The following is a 23179-nucleotide window of genomic DNA, read 5'->3' as shown; positions in this document are numbered from 1 at the left end:
GACTTGCAAGCATGAAGTCCTGAGTTCAGTCCTTGGCACCGCATGTGCCAGAGTGCTACTCTGGCTTCTCTCTCTTTGTGGTCTATGAAATATATTTAACTTAATTTAATTAAAAAAACTTGTAACTTACATCCTGATATTTAAAGTCACAGAACCATACAAGAAGATTTATAAAACATGATCTAGCTCTACCACATAATTTATTTATCTTTAATTCCAGGATACAAAGTTGCCCCCAAAGTCTTAGCACACTTTTCAGTTTTAATAACCTATGAAGTGCAAATGTGACTAGCCTACATATCACATCAGTTGACTATTTACTTATGTAAATTCTCCCGTAGACTGAGGTTTCTGACATTTGAATGCTAAGTATTTCATTATAATTCTCTGTGTGCGTCAGGATCTGGATGGTGGGTGGGGAGCAGAGTCCTTATCTGTCGACTCCACCATATAAGCCAGTCCCCACATCTTAAGTTGTGCTCTGTGCTACAAACCAACTGAGATTGACCCTGGGGGGGCGGGGGGGGGCGGGGGGCAGAGCACCTGGTTGAGTGCACGTGTTACAATGCATAAAGACCTAGGTTCGAGCCCCAGTCCTCACCTGTAGAGGGATAGCTTTGAGAGGGCTGCAGGTGTCTCTCTCCCTCTCTATCACCCACTTCCCTCTTGATTTCTGGCTGTTTCTGTCCAGTAAATGAGTAAAGATAATAAAAAAAAAAAAGATAAGAAAGACAGGACCCTAAAGAAGCCCGGCCTGGTCATCAGCCCATGAGGGTGTTTCTAAAGTCTGAAAACCAGCTAGATATTCATCTAGACAGACTTTTCTAGCTAGAAAACCAGCCGGACAGAGTGATGCTCCGTCTTCCTCTCTCTCTCTTTCCTTTCTTTTCTTTTCTTTTCTCCTTCTCCTTCTCCTTCTCCTTCTCCTTCTCCTTCTCCTTCTCCTTCTCCTTCTCCTTCTCCTTCTCCTTCTCCTTCTCCTTCTCCTTCTCCTTCTTCTTTTGCCTCCAGGATTATCACTGGGGCTCGGTGCCTGCACTATGAATCCACTGCTCCTGGAGGTCATTTTTCCAATTTTTTTTTTGTTGCCCTTGTTGTAAAGCAGGTGCTTTGGCTTGAATTTCAATAAGAAACATCAGTATTTTTCACGTGTAGATAACTGACCTTTCAAATGTCATTTTTGTTGGTGGGGGTGGTGCTACAGTCTATAACATTTATGCTTCTAAAGTTATTAAATCTTAAAATCCACACTAGGATTTTGACTACACATTTTAAAAAAATTTCTTTATTAGATGATTAATGGTTTACAGTTGACAATAAAATACAATAGTTTGCACATGCATAACATTTCCCAGTTTTCCACATAACAATTCAACCCCCAACTACACATTTTTTAAGAAGATCTATTTTTTGGTCTGGTGCGATAGCTCACGAGGCTGGGGTGCTGCTTTGCCATGTGTGCAAACCACAGCTTTGGAGGAAGCTTTGCTTTCTGTACTCTCTCTACTTCTCTGTCTCTAGCTGAAAGAAAGAAAAAAAGGAAGGAAGGAAGGAAGGAAAGAGGGAGGGAGTTGGGCGGTAGCACAGCAGGTTAAGTGCAGGTGGCACAAAGCATAAGGATCCCAGTTTGAGGCCTCCCCCCCCCCTCCCCACCTGCAGGGGAGTCGCTTCACAGGCGGTGAAGCAGGTCTGCAGGTGTCTATCGTTCTCTCCCCCTCTCTGTCTTCCCCTCCTCTCTCCATTTCTCTCTGTCCTATACAGCAACAACGACATCAATAACAACAATAACTACAACAATGAAAAATAAGTAATAATAATAATGAAACAAACTAAAAAAAGAGAGAGAGAGAAAGAAAGAAAAGATAACAGGAAAGAAAAGAGATTTACCTATTTATTTAGAAGAGATTGGAGAGAACCAAAGCATTACTTTGGCAGTATGGAAGACAGTACAGTGAGGTCCCAAGTTTGATGCCTGACAGCACATGTACTAGAGTGATGCTCTCCCCCCCCCTTTCTTTTTCTTTTCTTTGCCTCCAGGATTGTCACTGGGGCTTGGTGCCTGCACTATGAATCCACTGCTTCTGGAGGCCATTTTCCCCATTTTTGTTGGCCTTTGTTGCGCTTGTTGTTGTTGTTGTTGTTATAGCTGTTGTTCTTAGATAGGACAGAGAGAAATCGAGAGAGGAGGAGAAGGCAGAGAGGGGGAGAGAAAGACATCTGCTTCACCGCCTGTGAAGCGACCGTCCTGCAGGTGAGGAGCCTAAGCTGAACCAGGATCCTTCCGCTTATTGGTCCTTGTGCTTTGCGCCACCTGTGCTTAACCCACTGCATTACTGCCCTGCTCCCTCTTCTCCCTTTCTCTTTCTCTCCCTCTCCATTTCTCTCTCTCTCTCTCTCATATTAAGTAATTAATTAAAAACATCACTCTGGCAAATGCAATGTGGGAATCAAACCTAGGACCTCACAGTCACTAACCCAGTGCTTTAGTCATTGTACCACCCCCTGGACCACTGGTTATACCTTTTTTTTTTTCTGACTACTAGTAGCAACCACTAAATTGCTTTCCTGACCCACCAATGAGTCATGACCAGTTAAAAAGGCATTGCACTTCAAAAGTTAAGTGCAAAGTCTTAAGTGTGCTAGCCTTGACTGAAGAAGTCTCTGGGCCCCTTTGGAATGCTGGGTCTGCTTGGGTCTTGGCTATTTTACCTGAGTGGTGATTATTTATGTCTATTACATTTAAAAAAAAAATTACTTGATTATTATTTTTTTTTTTGGCTCCAGGGTTATTGCTGGGGATCGGTGTCTGCACTATGAATCCACTGCTCCTAGAGACTATTATTTCCCTTTTGTTGCCCTTGTTGTTTATTGTTGTTGTTTATATTATTGCTGTCATTGTTGTTGGATAGGACAGAGAGAAATTGAGAGAGGAGGGGAAGGCAGAGGGGGGAGAGAAAGATAGACACCTGCAGACCTGCTTCACCGCTTGTGAAATGACCCCTCTGCAGGTGGGGAGCTGGAGGCTTGAACTGGGATCCTTACTCCAGTCCTTGTGCTTTACGCTATGTGCGCTTAACCCGCTGCGCTACCACCTGGCCCCCCAATTTACTTGATTATTATGAGGGAACAAGAGGAGAGAGAGAGAATCAAACCATCACTCTGGCACATGCAATGCTGGGAGTGAACTCTAGAACTCCTGCTTGAGAATCCAATTCTTTATTCACTGTACGATCTCCCGGGCTAGTTTTTTGTTTGTTTGTTTGGTTTTTAGCTCTATTTATTTATGGGGAGGGGGTGGAGAGGACTAGAGCATCACTCTGGCACATACATTCCTGGGGATTGAACTCAGGACCTCACTCTCCAACACTGTCACACCACCTCTTGGGGGTTGCTAAATGCTCGGTAAGTATTTGTTTGTTTGTTTGTTTGTTTGTTTATTCATTTAGTAGAAATTAAAATGGCATGGGGAAACGGAGGAGGAAGGAGAGAGACACCTACAGCACTGCTTCACTGTGTAGCTTCCCCGCTGCAGGTGGGGACCAGGGCTTGAATCCAGGTCCTTGCGCATTGGAACATGGGCCTTCAGCTTGGTGAGCCTCTGTCTCCCCCCTCCCCCCTTGCTGGATTTCTAAAGTACTCTCGCCACCACCCTCACTGTGGGGCAGTGTCTAACTCCAACATTCCTACAAGTTGAAATCACTCCTTCCTTTCCCAGGGCCATGCCAGCATGATCCTCCCAGTCCTCTGGGCGTATCTGCGCAGGGGAGACCTGGGCGGGAGGCATGTTGGTGTGGAGAAGTCAGGGACATGACTGAGCAGGACTGATGGCATTAAAGGAAGCAGAGATGGAATGCAGTTTCCCTGTAACCTCTTGGTCCCTAGAGAGCCTGCCACTCTCTTCCTATGTCCTCATGGTCACAGCAGTGGGGGAGGGGAGACCCTCTGTCCCCTTACAAAAAAAAGGCATCCAAAGGCCTTGACAGGTACCTGCCTGGGAAAGGTGAGTGGACAGAGGTACAAAGGTTATCACCACTGCTCCTCTGCCCTGGCCTCCCCTGTCATCTTAGCATTACGCTGGGTGACAGTGGCCCCCACACAGGAACTCCTGACTGTGACCAGAGGACAGGTCACTGTGCTGTTTTGGTCAAGTTGTTCAGGCTGGCCCCTGGCAACCCCTTCTTTTCTTTCCCCACAGGCCCCATATTCCCTGGGCAGCCAGTGACTTTGATGTCCCTCCTCCCTCCTGCCAATGAACCCCAGGGTTGAGTCATTTTTTGCTGTTTTTGTTTGCTTGATTGTTTCTTCAGAGCACTGTTCAGCTCTGGCTTCTGGTGACGTGGGGGATTGAGCTTGCGACTTCGGAGCTTCGGGCACGAGACTCTGTGCATAACCATTATGCTGTCTCCTCACTCTTTACAGGGCTTCCTTTTAACACCCAAATGACAGCACTAGAGAGTCAGGCAGTAGCGCAGCGGGTTAAGCGCAAGGACCGGCGGGATGATCCCGGTTCGAGCCCCCAGCTCCCCACCTGCAGGGGAATCGCTTCACAGGCGGTGAAGCAGGTCTACAGGTGTCTATCTTTCTCTCCCCCTCTCTGTCTTCCCCTCCTCTCTCCATTTCTCTCTGTCCTATCCAACAACGACGACATCAATAACAACAACAATAATAACTACAGCAACAATAAAAAAGGGGGCAAAAAAGGGGAAAAATAAATAAATATTTTAAAAAATAAGAGCACTAAAGAGGAAAGTGTAGTGTTTCTGGAGCTGGTGCTGCTGCTGACCCCTTCCCTTGTCTTGCAGGAAAAGGAGCTGGAAACGGAGCAGAAGAAGGTCCTGCCCCGGGCAAGGCTTCAGGAAGATGGTGAGTTGGTCTGGCCTGGCCGTCACCTTCCATGGAGGCTGGGCTGGGCTGGGCATGGCCCCTAGGGTTCCACAGACCAGGAGAGCGGATAGAAGGTGGGGGCCTAGGAGTCCTGCTTGGACCCCATGATGATCAGAGCAAGGTCTGGCCCCTTCCCGCTCCAGCCTTCCTGCATCCCCGTCTGCCTTTTCTCCCTTTCTGGGGCTTGATTTTCCAGGGGGCCAGGCAGTGGTGCACCTGGTAGAGTGCACGCGTGATCCATGTGCACGGACCAGTTCCCTCTGACAGGGGGAGGGGGAGCTTCACAAATGGCGAAGTGCTGCAGGTGTCTCTTCCTCTCCCTCTCTATTGCCCCTTCTCTCTCAATTTCTCTCTGTCTTTATCCAAAAACAAAATAAATAAATGAATGGATGGATGGATGGATGGATGGATGGATGGATGAATACATCTCCAAATATACACGGCTCATGTTGTGACAGTGAATCGACTGAGCACCCCATCTTTCTTTATCCTGGGGTGGCTCTTAACATTCCTCTCACTGCTTGGTGCATTTCACATTTCTCTCCAGAGAGACTTACGCTGCTCCCTGGGTTTAGGCTGACCCCTAGGGTCAAGGCCCTGGGTGGGAGATGCCTAGTTTCTGAGTAGCTCTAGCTAACTAGCCCAATGCTCCCTGCCCCATAGATTTTAGAGGGTTCAGAGAAGAGAAGGGGCCACTGGGAATAGTGAGGAAACTGACCAGTTGAACCTTGACCATTGGAAGACTTTGTGTTTGCCATGGGCTCCCACTGGGGGCGAGACAGGACAGGGCCACTCACCCAGTATGGGGATCCTGCTGCCACTGTCACTTTACTTTCTGGAGGAGGAGAAAGACCAAGTGTCTGCATTTGTCAAATCTTTACATTGAATGATTTACAACATTTGTACATTCATCCATATCTGAAATATTTCCCCTAGTTTTTCACCAGCAGGAGACAGTTGCTGTGACTTTTAATTTGCCCACTGGCTGGCAGACCGGAAAGAAAGCAGTAACCTAGGTGAGGCCACCCTGGCTGACTGCTGGGGGCCCAGAGCTTTCCCTGAGGCCTGCTCGGGGGTCTGTCAGTGCTACTGGGAGGAAAGGGGAAGGGCTGGTGCTCAGCAGTTGGGGTAAAGGTGTGTGTAGGAGGGTTGCACATGGGACCCTTTCAGGGTGTTCTCTCACTCGCCTATGGGCTGCAGGAACTGTGGCCCTGGGGTCTGTCCTCACCATGTGGTTCAAGTTCCCTGCAGGAGTTCTGGATGACAGGACCCTGTGTGTGACTTGGGAACACCGACGGGAAACAGAAGGCTGGGATCTCTGGGGACTCTGGGCCAGGGTAAGAGGAGACCAAATGGACCATTCTCCTGAGCTCTACACCCAGCCCGATGCATTATCACTGGGCCCTTGGGCCTTATCTGCCTCCCCTGGACATTCCCCAGCCCCCAAGCACAGTGAGGAAGTTTCTGGCCCTAGCAGTCTGAAGAAAAATGAGCATCCCTGAGGCCAGGCAGTGGCACACTCTGTTAAATGCACTTGTTACCAAGTGCAAGGACCAGAGTTCAAGACCCCAGTACTGCCCTACTTGCAGGCGGGGCGAGGGGGGTGAGTTTCAGGTTTAGTGAGACAGTGCTTTATCTCGCCTTCAGGTCTCAATTTTTCTGTCCTAGCAAATAAAATAAATAAACCAAAAAAAGGAAGGAAGGAAGGAAAGAAGGGAAGGAGGGAGGGGAGAAAATTGAGGAAGCCAGGATGTGGCATACTCGGTTGAGCGTACACATTATAGTACTGAGGAGCAAGGTTCAAGCCCCCGCTCCCCATGTTTGGGAGGAAACTTACTTCACAGGGTGAAGTAAGCCTGCAGGTTAGATACTCTTTGTCTTTCCCTCTCTATCTTCCCCACCCCTCTCATTTTCACTCTTTCCTGTCTAATAATGATTTTTTAAAAGTTTTTTTAAGGGAAAAATGGTTGCAGGAGGAGTGGAACAGTGAATTCTTTGGGCAGGAACCAAGCCTAAGTGATAATCCTGGCAGAAAGAAAGAAAAAAAAGGGAAAGAAGGGAGAGAGGATGGAAGGAGGAAAGAACGAGGGGAGAGAGAGATAGAGAGAGAAGAAAAGAGAAAAGGCAAGGAAAGAAATGGAGCAGCCCCCCTGTAGGGAGCTCCTCAGGCCTGAGGCTGATTGATGGGACCCCTGCGGGTGGGTGTGGGTTCTAGCAGGAGGGAAGAGGAAGACACTCACACACACACACACACACACACACACACACACACACACACGCCCAGGGTGCTCTGACATTGAACACACACACACACCCCGCCCAGGGTGCTCTGACATTGAACACACACACACACACACACACACACACCCCACCCAGGGTGCTCTGACATTGAACCTCCAGGTTTAGTCAGACTGGATGCGGCTTTGCATCTCTCCACGTGATTAAATGAAAGCTTTTCAAGGCCTTGTTCTCTCCGGCTCAGACAGCGGCAAACTAATCAAGCCTGCTTTGTAAATGGAAAGCTTGAGTGGTCTCCAGCTGGCAGCCATGTTTCCGTTTTCTTTCCCTGAAGCATAGCCGCACCGTGACCTTGATGTCCAGGCTAATTGGTTTTCTTTGTCTGATGCCTCTTTCTGAGGTCCTGAAGCCAGCGCTATTGGCAGCTTGATTTGAGGCAACAGCTCTGAGTGGTTCAGGTTTTCCAGGGCTTTCTGATAACTAAAGACACAGGCCCCTCAGGTCTTCCAGGATGAAGGCAGCAGTTCGGGACTGCAGTCCTAAATTACCCCAAGAGCTTCCAAATCCCCAGACATCAGGGTCCAAACCTTGTGTCTTTGGCAAAGCTGCCTGGTGACAGTCGAGGTCTCCAGTAAGGAACAAGGGTGGATTTACCTGTCCCTGCACCCAGTCCCCATCTCACAGGGAGGGACAGCCAGCACCTCCGTCTCCTGGCAGCCTGGTCCCTTATGCCCACTCAGACCTCCTGTTCCCTCGGTCTCTGCTGCCCATTCTCATTGGCCTCCAGGCCTTGCTGGGTCTGTTGACTGTCCAAGCAGCCCCCTCCTCACTCATCCTATTCAGCTAGTGCTCAGCTGCAAGCTCTGGATTCTTACCACTTAGCTTCCCTTGCATGTTTGACTTACTAGGAGCTAAATCATTAGCTCCTAGAAGGGTGTTCACTTGGTATTTGTTGAATGAATGAGGAGCAGATTAATTTGTGCTTAGTTTCTAAGGGGAGGCTTTGCTGGGGAGCCAGGGTCACAGGGACTGGCCAGTCTTCTTCTAGCGTTTGCCCTTCTTCCATATCCAGTCAACAGCGTCAGGTTGAGCCTGATGTAAAGTTTCGAGACCTCCTTTGAATCTGGAGAGGTGGCAGTCGTTGACTATGTGGGTCATAGTCTGTCTGTAGCCGCAGGGGCAGTTCGGGTCGTCTCTGGCTCCTCAGCGATGGAACATAGCGGCGCACCGGCCATGGCCTATTCGATAGCGATTGAGCAGGGCCCAATCATAACGTGCTAGGTCAAAGCCGGGTTGACGCTTGCAGGGGTCTGTGATGAAGTGTTTGTTCTTTACCTCAGCTGACTGCCAACTCTTTTTCCAAGAGTCTGGAACAGAGAAGTTCAGTGTAGGCGTAGGGGACCAGATTGGGTGACGAGACGTCAAGCGTTGGACAGACAGGGTGGGCGAAGATATCCGCGTATATTGGCAGGTCCGGTCGAGCGTAGACGTGGGAAATGAACTTAGATGATGCCGCATCCCGACGAATATCTGGCGGGGCGATGTTGCTAAGAACTGGCAGCCATGGAACCGGGGTGGAATGGATGGTTCCAGAAATGATCCTCATGGAGGAATATAATTGGGAATCGACCAAGTGGACATGGGGGCTACGGAACCATACTGGGGCACAGTATTCTGCAGTGGAATAGCATAATGCCAGAGATGATGATCATAGTGTGGAAGCGCTCACGCCCCATGAGGCGCTGGCCAGTCTTGCAATGATATGATTCCTCGCGCCCACCTTTGCTGCAGTTTTTATGAGATGTTCGTGAAATGACAGAGTGCGATCGAGACTGGCCAGTTTTCTGAAGTGAGGATCTGGTGAGATGCAAACATGAGCCTCAGGGGCTTGGTGGTGGCACACCGGGTTAATTGCACTTGGTACAAAGCGCAAGGACCCACACAAGGATCCTGGTTCAAGCCCCCGGCTCCACACTTGCAGAGGAGGGGGGGTCAGTTCATAAGTAGTGAGGCAGATCTGCAGGTGTCTTTCTTTCTCTTTCCCTTTCTATCTCCCCTTCCCTTCTCAATTTCTCTCTGTCCTATCCAAAAAAATGGAAACAAATGGCCGCTGGACCAGTAGCACAGGCGCTGAACCCCAGCGATAACCCTGGAGGCAAAAACAAAACAAACAAAAGCCATGAGTCTCCATCACAGAAAGACTGAGTTCTGAATTTGTATCCAGAACCTTCTTCCTTTGCATCCAGAACCTTCTTCCTTTGCCCCTCAAAGGACCTAGGTAAAGAGACAGAGGCCTTTTCTTCCTCTTGATCCCAAGAGGATTGATCCCAAGGGTTGGCTCTGGGCTGAGGAGGTGTTTGCGAAGACTAAACAGTCTAGGCCAGCACTGAAAATAGCTGCCTCCCTATAAGAGGGACTTGCTGTCCTATCTCACCTTAGTCAGTAGCAATCAGATAGGACAAGACCTTCTCCTTACTGGGGCTTAAGGACAGTCAGAGGGCTTTCCTCCCAAGTGATTCTCTCCATCCCACACCTAGCTTGGGCCTGTGCTCTGGGGCACTCTTATCTGAATGAAAAAAGTATCCCTGAGCGGTGAGGTCCTGCTGTACGACAGATAAATAAATAAATAAATAAATAAATAAATAAATGCTTGGGAGATGGCACAGTGGATAAAGGGCTGTACTCTCGGGCCTGGTGGGGCTGCACCTGCTGGAACTCACATGTTACAATATGCAGGATCCAGGTTCAAGCATTACAAGTGGTGAAGCAGGGCTGCAGGTTCCTCTCTCTCTCTCTCTCTCTCTCACTCTCTCTCTCCCTCCCCCCTCTCCTATCAATTTATCTCTATCTCTCTATGGAATAAACAAGATAGTTAAATAGTTAAAGAAAAAAAAAAGAACTGGACTGTCAAACATGAGGTCCTAAATTCAGTTTGGGGCATGTGCCAGACAATGCCTGTTCTCTCTCCCTCTGTCTCCCTCTTTCTCTCTCTTTTGTGAATTATTTTCAGAATGGCTCCCACGTAGTAGGCATTTGAGATGTATTATTATTATTATTATTATTATTATTGTAGGACAGAGAGAAATTGAGAGGGGAAGGGAAGACAGGGAGAAAGAGAGACACCTGGGACCTCCTTCACTGCTTTTGAAGTGATTCTCCCCCACCCCCGCATGTGGGGAGCAGTGGCTGGAACCAGAATCCTTAAGCCGGTCCTTGCACGGCTCTGTACTATGTACGCTTAACCCAGTGCACCACCACCTGGCCCCCCTTGAGATGCATTAGAAGTGATGAGACGAGTGGTTTAGGGGGGATGAGCTTGGCCAATATGACACCCCTGGATTGCAGAGCACTCATCCCTGGGAGGCTGGAGAGGTCCCTGACCACCACCACCGCCACTATCCCAGGACTGGGGTGTAAGGAGAGAGAGAGGCCCAGCGCCTGGCTCTGTCAGCTTCTAGGAGACAAGCTCCCTCTGACAGCCGCTGCCCAATTAGCACAGCTGTAATGGGGAGGGGAGGGAGGTTCAGACAGCACTGGGCCAGAGCCTTTGCTGGGGCGAGGCAGGTGCGTGCTGGGGGCAGCTGGGGATGGGGGGACCGTTGTATGGGAAAGGGGCCATTTCAGTTCTGGGTGTGGGAGGCAGGTCTGTGGGTGATACAGTGGACAAGAAGCAACTGTGTGTGTTCAGCCCCCCACCCCCCACCAGCCGTGGCATCACCTGAGCTGGCACTAGAGCTGTGCCTACTGTCGTCTTGGAAACCCTGACGTTCCTTTTGAGACCAAGAACAGGAAGAGGAGCCTGAGTTTGGGGGCAGGGTGGGGTACCCAGGACCCATAGCTCTGCCTGGCTCTGACACTATCTCCTTTCCACAGGAGGAGACCCCTTCTTCAAGTACAGCCCTGGGAAGCTGCGGGGGAACCAGTACAAGCAGATGATGACCAAGGAGGAGCTGGAGGAGGAGCAGAGGTAGGCCTGGCCCCTCGGCTTTGCTGCTCCCCAACCCTTCTCTCCTCCTCACAGGGCCATGAAGTGGCACCCTAATATGAAGGCCCCAGCCACCTCTAGTCTTCTGTCTTCTTTGAGCATTCTTTCCTGTCCTGGCAGTGTTCAGCCAGGCTGGACTCTCCTACAGACAGTCCCTGTGGGTGTTTGTGGGGACGTGGGGGACACTGAACCCCTTCCTTGTCTTCTCCGCACCCCATTCCATCCCCTCCACCTAAAGAGAAAACACGGTGTGCCTGGGAAGAGCCTGGAGCAGATCCAGCTAGTGGCTTCCATGTGCAGCCGATGACAGAAGCAAAGTATCACTGAGGACAGAGCGCCATTCTCCTCGCTCACCCACGCGGCAGCTCCCACCCTACCCTGCCCGGCTGTCAGCTCCCATTCAGTCTGACCCTCCGAGCCTCTGGCATCACCCACAGCTGTGCAGCTTCTCTTGTTTGAATTAGGTTGCACCCTGCTATCCACTGCCCTTCCTGCCCCCAGCCACACCCCACCACACCCCCATGGGCTCTCCTTGGCATTTCCTCCTCACCCCAGCCTGCTGAGGGTGCTCTGGGTGTAGCAGGACTGAGGGGGAGGAGAAGCCGGCATCTTTGGAATGCATAGCCCGCCCTGTAGCCCAGAGTCCTAGGAAAAGTCCAGAGGGGAGTAGTGTCTGTGTCCTGAACCCCGACAGCCCAGGGGGGCCTGCAATCATTACCCTACCCTTAGGATAAGCTGGCCATCTAGGGTCAGAGAGGATGGGGGTTATGATTTCCGATGCAGCAATCACAGACTCATCTACCCACTGCTGCTCGCCAAGCTGGTCTGTGACCCTCTCAAGTCCAAAGGAGCTGTCCCCAGGCCAGCAAAGCCTGTGTGTGTGTGTGTGTGTGTGTGTGCGTGTGTGTGTGTAGGAAGTGTAGGGGGCAGATGAGGAGAGTGAGTGGCAGTTTAAGAGGAAGACTGCACTGCAGGGAGAGGCACCTCCTGGAGCACCCCCCACACACCTCCTTGGGTGCCTGTGATGCTGCCTGCGGGTATGACCCCATTTGCTGCCTTTATATTTCAGGATTGAGCTGACCTCTGACCTCACTTCCCTGTAGCAAGCTCCTTAGGTCCTGAGCCACAAATATTCTTGCAAATCCTTTTGGTAAGGAGACCGACCTCTTAGACTAGTGGTGCTCCCCTCACCCTGTCTGCTCCCGTGTCCCCCACACACTGACATGGTCTAAACCTCCCCTCCTCCATCCCTTCATAACCAGTTACTGCATTTCTGCCCTGTGGAGCCATCTTAGATTTCCCCACTAGGTAGGGGAGGTGGAGTTAACCAGCATCCCTGGTGGGTCTGCAGAGATGGCTGGTGGTGCGAGTGGCCAGTGCCTCCTTGTGAGGCTGTGAGGACCTCAGAGACTGCAGAAAAGCAGATGATGCTACTTTTTTTTTTTGGTAGAGCTAGGGCTTTGCGCATGTGTGATTTCCCTGCTCTGGGCTGCCTTTTTAGTTAGACAGAAAGAGGGAGAGACATCAGACCTTCCTCTGGTACCATAGCACCTTCCATGTTGTGCTGGGATTTGAACCTGGACTGTATGCAAAGCCAAGCATCATCTCTCCAGCCCAGACAGGCAGCGCTTTTTTTTTTTTAATTTTACATATATATTTATTTTCCCTTGTAATTTTTTATCGTTGTTGTTATTGTTGTCTTCATTGTTAGACAGGACAGAGAGAAATGGAGAGAGGAGGGGAAGACAGAGGGGGAGAGAAAGATAGACACCTGCAGACCTGCTTCAATGCTTGTGAAGCGACTCCCCTGCAGGTAGGGAGCCAGGGGGCTCAAACCAGGATCCTTATACGGTCCTTGCGCTTCGCACCACGTGCACTTAACCCGCTTCACTTCTGCCCAACTCCCACTCAGTTTTGATAATCAGAGTCAGGGTTAGCAGCCTGAGCCTCTACTTGGTCACGACCATTGCAATATGGCTTTGCTCCTTCATGTTCCTCATGTCTGTGGCTGCTAAGCTGAGTTGTCACTGGAGACTGTGTGGCCCACAACCTCTCCCAGAGAGCTACTATCTAGCCCCTTACAGGCAAAGTTTATATATAGCCTTGAGTTCAGGGACAAAGAGGGCTTGACATATCTGTTTCCCTAAGGGTCCCTGTGCACAGGACCGGTGACCAGGCCCCTGGCTACTCTGTGTGCTTAGCTAGATGTGGTAGACTGTAGATGAGGAGTGATCACTAGGTTAGGAAAGACCAGTTTCTCATGGGGAGAAAGCATAGTTGTATTGCAAAAGATCCATGCCTGAGGCCCAGCTGCAAACCCTGGCATCATCATAAGCCAGAGCTGAGCAGTGCTCAGGTTAAAACAAACAAACAAACAATTCATGAGCTGGAGGCCAGTTTGGACCAACTGTCAGATAACCACTATCACCAGCTTAAGACCTGGGACCTTAGGAACTGGGAGGGAAAGTCCCTTCTCTGTTACATTTGAAGATGTCAGTCTTTCCGGACTAGATCTCTGGGACTCCTAGGTCCCTGGTCGACACTCTGTCATGCTGTGAACTCCACCCTTTGCTTCAGTGCTGCCCTTAGTGGGGAAAGAGATTCTGGCCTCCTGGTGTGCAGGCTTTGGTTAATATTGGTGCATCCCAGGTTGTGGGGGGTGGGTGGGGGCATGGGGGGACAGGTCTCTTGAGCATAGTCCTTAGGGGGTGGGCTAGAGCTTCTGCTCATTTTCATCACCACCTCTGCCCGCATTGTGTCCCCGCGTCTGCCTGTGACATTGCTTGCCCCCCAATTCCCTGCATGTTGCCTGTCTGCACAGTACAGCATGGGGCCCTGGGGTTCCCATCCCTCTTTGAAGGTGCATCTGAACATTCCCTGCATAGTGGCGATTGGGGTTGCAGAGGCTGGTGAGTCTGGCTTTATCTTTTCATCTACAGCACGATAGCTCCTGTGAGGGTAGGGAGAGCTAACAGGAGCCACACTTTGGTCCCAGCAGATTACCCGGAAGCACCTTGCAATCCTCAGTACGAAAAACAGTGTTTCTGTTATTGTCAGATCACCCAAACCATTGACCAGTGAGAAGGGTGGTCTCTTCATCACCTGCGAAATTCTTCCTGACCGAAACTATGCCTGTGTCTAGTTTTCTTTTCTGGCCTTAGGTGGAAAGTCTGAACATTAGTTAGATGAAAGCTGCAATTCTCTGATTCTATTTATTTATGAAAGTATTTTATTTATTTACTTTTGGATAGAGACAGAAATCATTAAGGAAGGGGGAAAGAGACAGAGACACTTGTAGCACTGCTTCACCATTCATGAAGCTTTCCCCCTGTAAGTGGGGGCCAGTGCTTGAACCTGGGTCCTTGTGCTTTGTAACGCATGTGATCAACGAAGGGCTCCACCACCTGGCCCCAGGTCTCTGATCTATTATCTATTATCTATCATCTCAGTCATCAGAGCCACAGTCTTTGGTGGACACTTGGCCCAGCATTCCGAGTGCTCGGTTTACAAGCTTTCAAGGTGTTTGGAAGCAGGACAAAGTATGAGACCTCTTCAAATCACTCCTCTGTGTGTAACAAACACAGAGTGTAGTGAGATTTATAAATCTCAAGGTGGCTGTTGCTTGAGAAAGATCCTATGTTGTCACCATCTGCCCACCTCCTTCTGGGTCGGGTGTGACCTGGGACCCATGGGCCTTCTCAGCCCTGACCCTGCCCAGTAGAGGGAGTCTACCTTTGCAATATACCTTATCTGGGGGTCCCACCTGTGCTCACAGAGTATGACTGAGCTGGTGGACTAGCAGGCTGATTACCACTTGCCCAAAATAGCTGACTCTATCCCCAGAGATAGTGGAACTAGAGAGCTTGACTGCCTTCATGCTTGATTCCCCAAACAAAGCACATTAATATATATATAATTTCGTTCTTCAGATTTTATTTATTTATTTATTTATTTGTTTGTTTTTGCCTTCCAGAGTTATTGTTGATAACTTGGTGCTAGCACTACAAATCTACCACTTTTAGCAGCCATTTTTCTTTTCTTTCTTTCTTTCTTTCTCTTTTTTTATTTTGATAGGACAGAAAGAAATTGAGATGGGAGGAGAAATAGAGAGGGAGAAAGAAAGATAGATACCTGCAGACCTGCTTCACTGCTTGTGAAATTTCTCCCCTGCAGGTGGAGATCAAGGGCTTGAACCCAGACCCTTGAGTGGTTCCTTATCCATAGTATTACTTTTTTTTTTGTCGTTGTTATGGTTATTATTGTTGTTGTTGTTGTTGGCTAGGACAGAGAGGAATCGAGAGAGGAGGGGAAGAGAGAGAGAGGGAGAGAAAAATAGACACCTGCCGACCTGCCTCACTGCCCGTGAAGTGACCCCCCTGCAGGTCGGGGCTCCAACCGGGATCCTTACTCTGGCCCTTGCGCTTAACTCGCTGCGCTACCGCCCGATCCCAGTGCTACATATGTTTAACCAGGTGTAGCACCACCCAGCCCCCCACATCACTGTCCTCTTGTGCTAGCCATCCCTCACACCGTCCCGTCTATAGCAAAGGTGGGCCTAGATCAGGTCGGCTGTGATACATGGGCTCAGGATCCCAGTACCCACTCCATCCTGAAGGTCTGTGGGACCATCGTGATTTTCCCGAGTGAATACAACCAGCTGGAAGGTGTCTTGTGTGGCACTGTGGCCACAAGTGAGAGTTGGCAGAGACCCAGCCCTGGTGTTTCTGAGTGCAGCCTGCAAAGGGCCGCCAGTGTGAATTTCCAGGGCATGCACTGTTGCCGATATCCACAAGAGGGTGCAAGAGGGACAGTATCGCGTCCATGGATCCCAGTGGCCACTGCCACGCAATCTGTGCCTGTGTATGCATTTATAAGTGAACCCAGAGGGGACAAAGCCCAGCCAGCTGAAACGAGAGATAATCTAATCAAGGGCAACAGGAACATCCCGTGAATAGCACACAGTCTAAGATGGGAAGCACCATCTGACATCCTGAACCATTCCATGTAGGATCTTACTGCTGGCCTGTTCCCTTCCAGATGTGGAATGGAATGGGCAGAGTGCTGGGGGCCGAGAGGGGGTCTCTCTGTGGACTAGACTATCTTGCTGCAGGTGTTAAGGAACTAACATCTAGCCTGGCTTCTGCAACTCCAAACACTGTCCTTCCTCCTCCCCACGGCCCCCATCTCCCATCCCATACATGTAAGATGGAATAAGTAAATGATCAATTCTCCCTATTTCTCTTTACAGAACTGAAGAATAATGGAGTTAGCCCTAGCCTCTTCCTAAAGGCTTTTTCTTTTGGCATCTTAAGAGCTTGACAGATAAAACGGGAAGTCCCCAGGGAGCCCTCTGATGACTCCTGGGGACATCTTGCCTTCATGCGCCTGCTGAGACAAAGTCCCTCTCTTGGGGACTTCCCTGTGGCTGCCCCCTCCCTCCTTATCCAGCCTGCCCCACCTCCTGATCCCCCAGTGCCTTTGGCTCTCCCATTTGAGAGGTGTTGCTCCCTGCTTCTGCAGGTTGCTTGGTTGAGATGAAGGTTTTAGAAATGGGATCTTTACCCTGGACTTTGATTTTTTTTTTTTTTTATCATTCACCCTTATTTCCCTTCCCATCACACCCTTCTCACATTAGATATTGCCAACATTAGCACCTTTATCCTTTTTTTTTTTTTTTTAACCAGAGCACTGCTCAGCTCTGGCTTATGGTGGTATGGGGGATTGAACCTGCGACTTTGGAAACTCAGGCATGACAGTCACTTTGTGTAACCATTATGCTGTCTACCCCCAGCACCTTTATCCTTTTTCCAATCAGTGCAGCTTCACTCCAGACCACCTGCTATTTCCTTCACTGAAGTTACAATGTGACAGGACAAATCAGACAGGCAGCCCCATGCCCAAGACTAGTCAGGTGTGGAGGCTGCCCTCCTGCCTCTGGAGCCCACCTCCCTCTGACCCCAGGCTAGCTGGGTGACTGGGGCAAGAGACACCAGGATGACCACAGGGCAGCAAAGACCCACTGCCAGCTATCCTGGTTCCCCCTTTAGAGAGACCTTGTCACTGAGACCTACTCGAGATGGTCTCACCAGCATAGCCAGATTACCACCTTTCACTTTGACAGAAGCAATAATCACAGTGTGTGCTTAATATATATCTCTTGTCCAGGCCTTTTTCTAAAAGGTTCCACAGACCAGTTAGAGCTTTGACTGGCAGGTAGTCAGATCTATCCCAGATTAACTCCTTGGAATTTTATAGTTGACAGGATTTCTACAAGACCAAACCAATGTCAGTTCTTAGGTCTATAGGTTAAAACAGCTTTTTCTTCTTAGCAGTAAGTTTATAGAGAGTGTCTTCCATTTAGTATCACCCAGAGAGCATGTGAATTCCTAGTGGCCTTCTCTGGGCTTGATACCTTAGGTTCAGGGGTCACATAGCCATGGGGCAATAGAAGACGGACTCGTGTGAGGACGCGTCGACACGCAGCGATAGCAGTGTCCTAGTCCAAGCCAAGAGTTTGTTGATGCAGCAAGTCCCCCAGACTAGTTCTCTAGGTTTATTTGGAAACTTTCTGAACGTGGCTTGTAGCTCCCGAGCCTCGTCTTCTCCTAATGGCTTGGGGGGGTGTCAGTCTTTGTTTAGTCCAATAAACTTTGAGTAGATGATCTTGACTACTGTGTGTTTTCTAAGTTCTGCTTTGTTTATAAAATAATAATAATTGGGAGTCGGGCTGTAGCGCAGCGGGTTAAGCACAGGTGGCGCAAAGCACAAGGACCGGCATAAGGATCCCGGTTCGAGCCCCCGGCTCCCCACCTGCAGGGGAGTTGCTTTACAAGCGATGAAGCAGGTCTGCAGGTGTCTGTCTCTCCCCATCTGTCTTCTCCCTCCTCTCTCCATTTCTCTCTGTCCTATCCAACAATGACAACAATAATAACGACAATAATAAAAACAACAAGGGCAACAAAAGGGAATAAATAAATAATAATAATAATAACTAGCACCCAGGTGGTGGTGCACCTGGTTGAGCGCACATGTTACAATGCCCAAGGACCTACATTTGAGCCCCCGGTCCCCATCAGCAGGGAGAAAGCTTTACGACTAGTGAAGCAGTGCTGTAGGTGTCTCTCTTTCTCTCTCTCCCTCTCTCTCCCCCCATCCTCTTGATTTCTGGCTGTCTCTATCCAATAAATAAATAAATAATTTAAATAAATAATTATAATCATTATTATCTTTTTTTTTTGGTGGTGGGGTAATGGTTCAACTGGTAGAACATTAAACTTGAGTTTCTGAGGTTACTGGTTTAACACCCACGGCTGCAAATACTAGAGTGGTGCTCTGTTTTCTCTCTCCCTCTCTCCCTCTCCCTTTCCTCTCGTTCCTCCCTCCCTCCTTGATGTGAAACTCACATATAACTAATAAAAAGAAATCTTTAAAAAGATAATCTCTTGGGCCGGGGTGACAGCATAATGGTTATGTAAAGGAATTTTCATGCCCGACACTATAAGGTCCCAGGTTTAATCCCTAGTAGCACCATAAGCCAGAGCTGAATAGCACTCTGGTCAAGAATATAAGCTGGGGGACCAGGCGGTAGCACAGCGGTTAAGTGCACATGGTGCGAAGCACAAGGACCGGCTTAAGGATCTTGGTTGGAGCCTCTGGCTCCCCACCTTCGGAGGGTGGTTACTTCACATGTAGTGAAGCAGGTCTGCAGGTCTTTCTCTCCCCTTCTCTGTCTTCCCCTCCTCTCTCCATTTCTCTCTGTCCTATCCAACAATAATAGCAATAACAACAACAGCAACAAAAATGAATGGAAAAAATGACCTTCAAGAGCAGTGGATTCATAGTGCATGCACCAAGACCCAGCCATAACCCTGGAGGCAATATATATATATATATATATATATATAATTCCCAGGGAGTTGGGCTGTGGTGCAGCAGGTTAAGCGCACGTGGCACAAAGCGCAAGGATGGGCATAATGATCCTGGTTTGAGCCCCAGGCTCCCCACCTGCAGGGGAGTCACTTCACAGGCAGTGAAGCAGGTCTGCAGTGTCTTTCTCTCCCCCTCTCTCTCCCCCTGTCTTCCTCTCCTCTATTTCTCTCTAAAAAAAAAAAAAATCTTTAAAAATATATATATATATTCCTGTGGTCCGGGAGGTGGCGTAGTGGATAAAGCATTGGATTCTCAACCATGAGGTCCCGAGTTCAATCCCTGGCAGCACATGTACCAGAGTGATGTCTGGCTCTTTCTCTCCTTTCTCATGAATAAATAAATTCTTAAAATAAAAAAAAAGTTTAAAAAAAAAATATATATATATATATTCCTTTTGAATCCACTAAACATTGTGATCTCTTTCATTTTGATTGCTATTGCTCCCCAGAGAATATTCAGTCCTATATCTATCCTCTTAAAAATATGCAAGTCAGGAGGGTCAGGCAGTAGTACAGTGGGTTAAGCACCCATGGCATGAAATGTAAAGACCAGCATAAGGAATCCGGTTCGAGCCCCCAGCTCCCCACCTGCAGGGGAGTCGATTCACAAGCAGTGAAGCAGGTCTGCAGGTGTCTATCTTTCTCTCCTCTCTGTCTTCCCCTCCTCTCTGGATTTCTCTTTGTCCTATCCAACAACAATGACATCAAAAACAACAAGAATAAGAACCACAACAACAAGGGCAACAAAGGGGGGAAAATGGCCTTGAGGAACAGTGGATTTGTGGTGCAGGCACTGAGCCCCAGCAGTAACCCTTCTTCTTCTAGCCTTTGCCCTTCTTCCGTAGCCAGTCAACAGCATCAGGTTGAAAGCTGTCAGGAGCTGCTTGTTGCTGGCTTTGAAAGTGACTGGGATCCATGTGCATTCAGTCGGCTAGGAAGGATCGTCAGTTTCCCCAATGAATGGGGACTCACGGGATGCCCCTGAAGGCAATAAAAAATATATATATATACATATATATATATATATGTCATCAGAAGCAGACAGGAGGGTCAGTTTGTGACTTGACAGTAGAGCACATGCCTTGCATGCGTGAGGCCCTGGGTTCAATATCCAGCAACCACTTTAAATAAGAAAAAAAAAAAAAAGATGACAGCTGGGGAAGTAGCACATCAGACATCATCTAGAGGCCCCAGATTCAATCTCTGATACCACTGCCTGCCTATCTCTCTGTGCATGGAAATATATACATATATATAATTATTATTTTTACCAGAGCACTGATCAGCTCTGGTTTATGGTGGTGCAAGGGGTTGAACCTGGGACCCTGGAGCCTCAGGCATGAGAGTCTCTTTGCATAACTATTATGCTATCTACCCCTGCCCTTTTTTTTTTTTTTTTTTTAAGAAAGAGAACTCAGGTTCACTTGAGGGACCAAGCAATAATTCTATCCAGCCCTGGTCCTTTCAACAGTATTCTCTTCAGAAGCATTGGTCAGAGGCTCCCCCCTCTCCCTACAGGAGAATGAACTGTGGAAATAATTTCCCTAGGGTTGCAAAGAGAGGCTAGGGTTTCGGACTTCTAGCTGCTGCTGTGGCCAGAAGCCACCTTTCTTCTGGATGGGAGCAGTGGGGCTTCTAACACATCTAGACTGTGTTAGGAGGAGTGTAAGACCAGTCATAGGCACCTTGTGCTCCCCAGGCAGTTCTGGGATACTAGCCCAGGGTGCTATGCCTAGCAGACATGGCTGACCCTACTGTTTGGTTTATATCCACTGCAGGCATGGTGTCACTCTGGCAGTGGGATCTGGAAGCCCAGAACCACCAGACCAGAGAGACGATGCCAGCAACCAGTGCCCGGCCATGCTAACAGGACCACACAGTACAGAGGAACAAATAAAAGAGCAGAATTCCTGGTGACTAGGGCAGTTCTGCCCCACTCCTTCATGTTTGCATTCTTGGCCTCTGGCGTTGTCCTGGGTTGTTCAGATAACAGCAGACTACAGTCACAGGCCTGTGTGCCATCAAGAAAACCAGTTTCAGACAGCTCCCCCCTCCCTGGAGTCCCACTGGCCAGAAGACCACTTTGTGAAATTTTCATTATTTTTAATGTTTAATTAGAGCTCAGCTCTGGCTTAGGGTGGTGCCAGGGATTGAACCTGGGGCCTCTGAGCATAAATCATTGTGCTATCTCCCCAACCATTTGCGTAAAAATTGAATAAACTGTTCCTTCCTCTGGGTAGTGGAATCTCATACCCCTCTGCTCCTCGACCAGGGACCCTGGTCATATGTCCTCAGGCAGTAATAGTTTTCCTCTCTACTTTGGCTCACTCCTCTTCCCAGAGATTGCTTGTCACATTTTTCTTCACAGGCCCTTCAGCCTCCTAGTGGAGACGAGAAGTGAGCATGGAACAGAGGCACCAAGAAACTGAAGGATAAGGGTGTGTTTGTGTGGGGGGAGAACTAAAGCCCCAGTTCTCAGAGCCCCCATTGAAGCTTTCGACCAGGTCAGCACCTGCATTTTGCTTTTCAGTGGCGTTCTCTTCCTCTGGAAAGGAGATACAGTAAGACCCCAGAGGGGAGCAGCCTGCCTCCCCACATGCTCACTTTCTCCCTCCTCTGCTGTGGGCAGGACATCCTTCTCTTCTCTCTCCTTTCTTCTCGACAGAGTTCAGAAAGAACAGCTGGCAGCCATCTTCAAGCTCATGGAGGACAACAAGGAGACGTTTGGCGAGCTGTCTGATGGCGATGTGCGGGAGCAGCTCCGGCTCTACGACATGTAGGCCAGCACCCAGGGCCCAGCCCGGACGTCTGACTGCTGTGCCCGCCTCTGTCCAGCCCCTCTCCCAGCCCCTGCTAGTTCCACACTTCGGTGGGCTGCGTTTTCTCTTGTGTCCCCAGAAGTAGATGTGTATTAGATACCGATTTGCTCAGTTCTTGCCATTTATATATCATTTGGCAGGAGTTAGGGTTGTTTCGACAGAGGAGGAAGCCCTGACCCCTTTGGCTTCTGCCTGCTGGTGAGGTGACAGCTGTCACTTAGGTGAACCTCCCAAGTTGTCCTCTGAGTTGGGTGAAATCTTCCACTCAGACTCAGGGCAAACAGCACCCTGGGGAGCTCTAACGCGGTGTAGAAAGAGTTAGGCTGCTTTGGGGAAACTAAGTAGCACATTGCCTGAGTGTTTAGTTTAATAACTGAGTGTTTAGTTTAAAACTGAGTGTTTAGTAACTCTTACTATCTTTTTTTTAAAAGCATTTTTATTAGTGATTTAATAATGGTTTATAAGATCACTCTCATTCTTTTTTTTTTTTTTTTAAACTAGAGCACTGCTCAGCTCTAGTTTATGGTGGTACGGAGGATTGAACCTGAAGCTTTAGGGCCTCAGGCATGAGAGTCTCTTTGCATAACCATTATGCTATCTATCCCCACCCCATTCTTTTTTTAAAATACATTTTTTATTAGTGGATTAATAATGGTTTATTATAAAGATCACTGTCACTCTATCCTAGGAGACTTTCTGGAAGCTTCTGTTAATGTGTGCAAACATGCAGCAGCATTTTGTTTGTTTGTTTGTTTTTTAGGAAAGGGGGAAAAATGTCAAACTTAGGGCACGCATTCCATCTCAGAACTATATCAGAGTTAAAATCATGAGGATTATTTCACACATTTAAAAAATATATCATCACAAAGTTTAGTTACTTCTACTCAATAAGGTTTTTCATTTCTTCTTTTTTTTTAATCATCACTGGGGCTCCACCACTCCAGGCTAACTTTTTCAGAGAGAAAGAGACAGAGAAAAAGATGTTCAGCTCTGGCTTATGTTGATGCAGGGGTTTGAACTTGGGACCTCAGAGCCGCAGGCATGATAGTCTGTTGTATAACCAGGAACCCTCTTGTTACTTTACACACAATTAATTGAGATGTATTTGAGTGTTTACAGTGTACCTAACACCATGTTAAAAATTCTTGATAGAAGAAGACATGCCCCTTACTTTTATGGCTATCAAAGTCCCTTAAAAGTGACAGGCAAATGAACAGAGAGAGAGAGTGAGAGGAGAGAGAGAGAGAGAGAGAGAGAGAAAGAACCAACACCAACACCTCACCAGACAGCTTTCAAGAGAAGGTCAGAATGACCTCACAGAACAG

At 48.7% G+C, this 23179-nt stretch overlaps 1 protein-coding gene across 3 annotated transcripts in view; it reads left to right on the top strand.

The window, feature by feature from the left end:
• Window positions 1–22229, top strand: part of MXRA7 (matrix remodeling associated 7) — a 49840-nt gene extending 27611 nt beyond the window's left edge. Inside the window, exons 2-5 of one of the 3 annotated variants that reach the window (XM_060202807.1) lie at window positions 4803–4863; window positions 10996–11089; window positions 12177–12257; window positions 21701–21838. In XM_060202807.1, coding sequence (XP_060058790.1) covers window positions 4803–4863; window positions 10996–11089; window positions 12177–12210 — 189 coding nt within the window. In that variant the 3' untranslated portion in view covers window positions 12211–12257; window positions 21701–21838. Of the gene's footprint in view, window positions 1–4802; window positions 4864–10995; window positions 11090–12176; window positions 12258–16355; window positions 17776–21700 lie in introns of those variants that run through there. The other 2 variants (XM_060202806.1, XM_060202805.1) reach the window with 2 other exon arrangements.
• Window positions 22230–23179: the final 950 nt, after the last annotated feature.

Source organism: Erinaceus europaeus, chromosome 12 (genome assembly GCF_950295315.1).
Source record: "Erinaceus europaeus chromosome 12, mEriEur2.1, whole genome shotgun sequence".
Taxonomy (NCBI): Eukaryota; Metazoa; Chordata; class Mammalia; order Eulipotyphla; family Erinaceidae; genus Erinaceus; species Erinaceus europaeus.
This window is presented reverse-complemented; position numbering and strand designations above follow the sequence as displayed.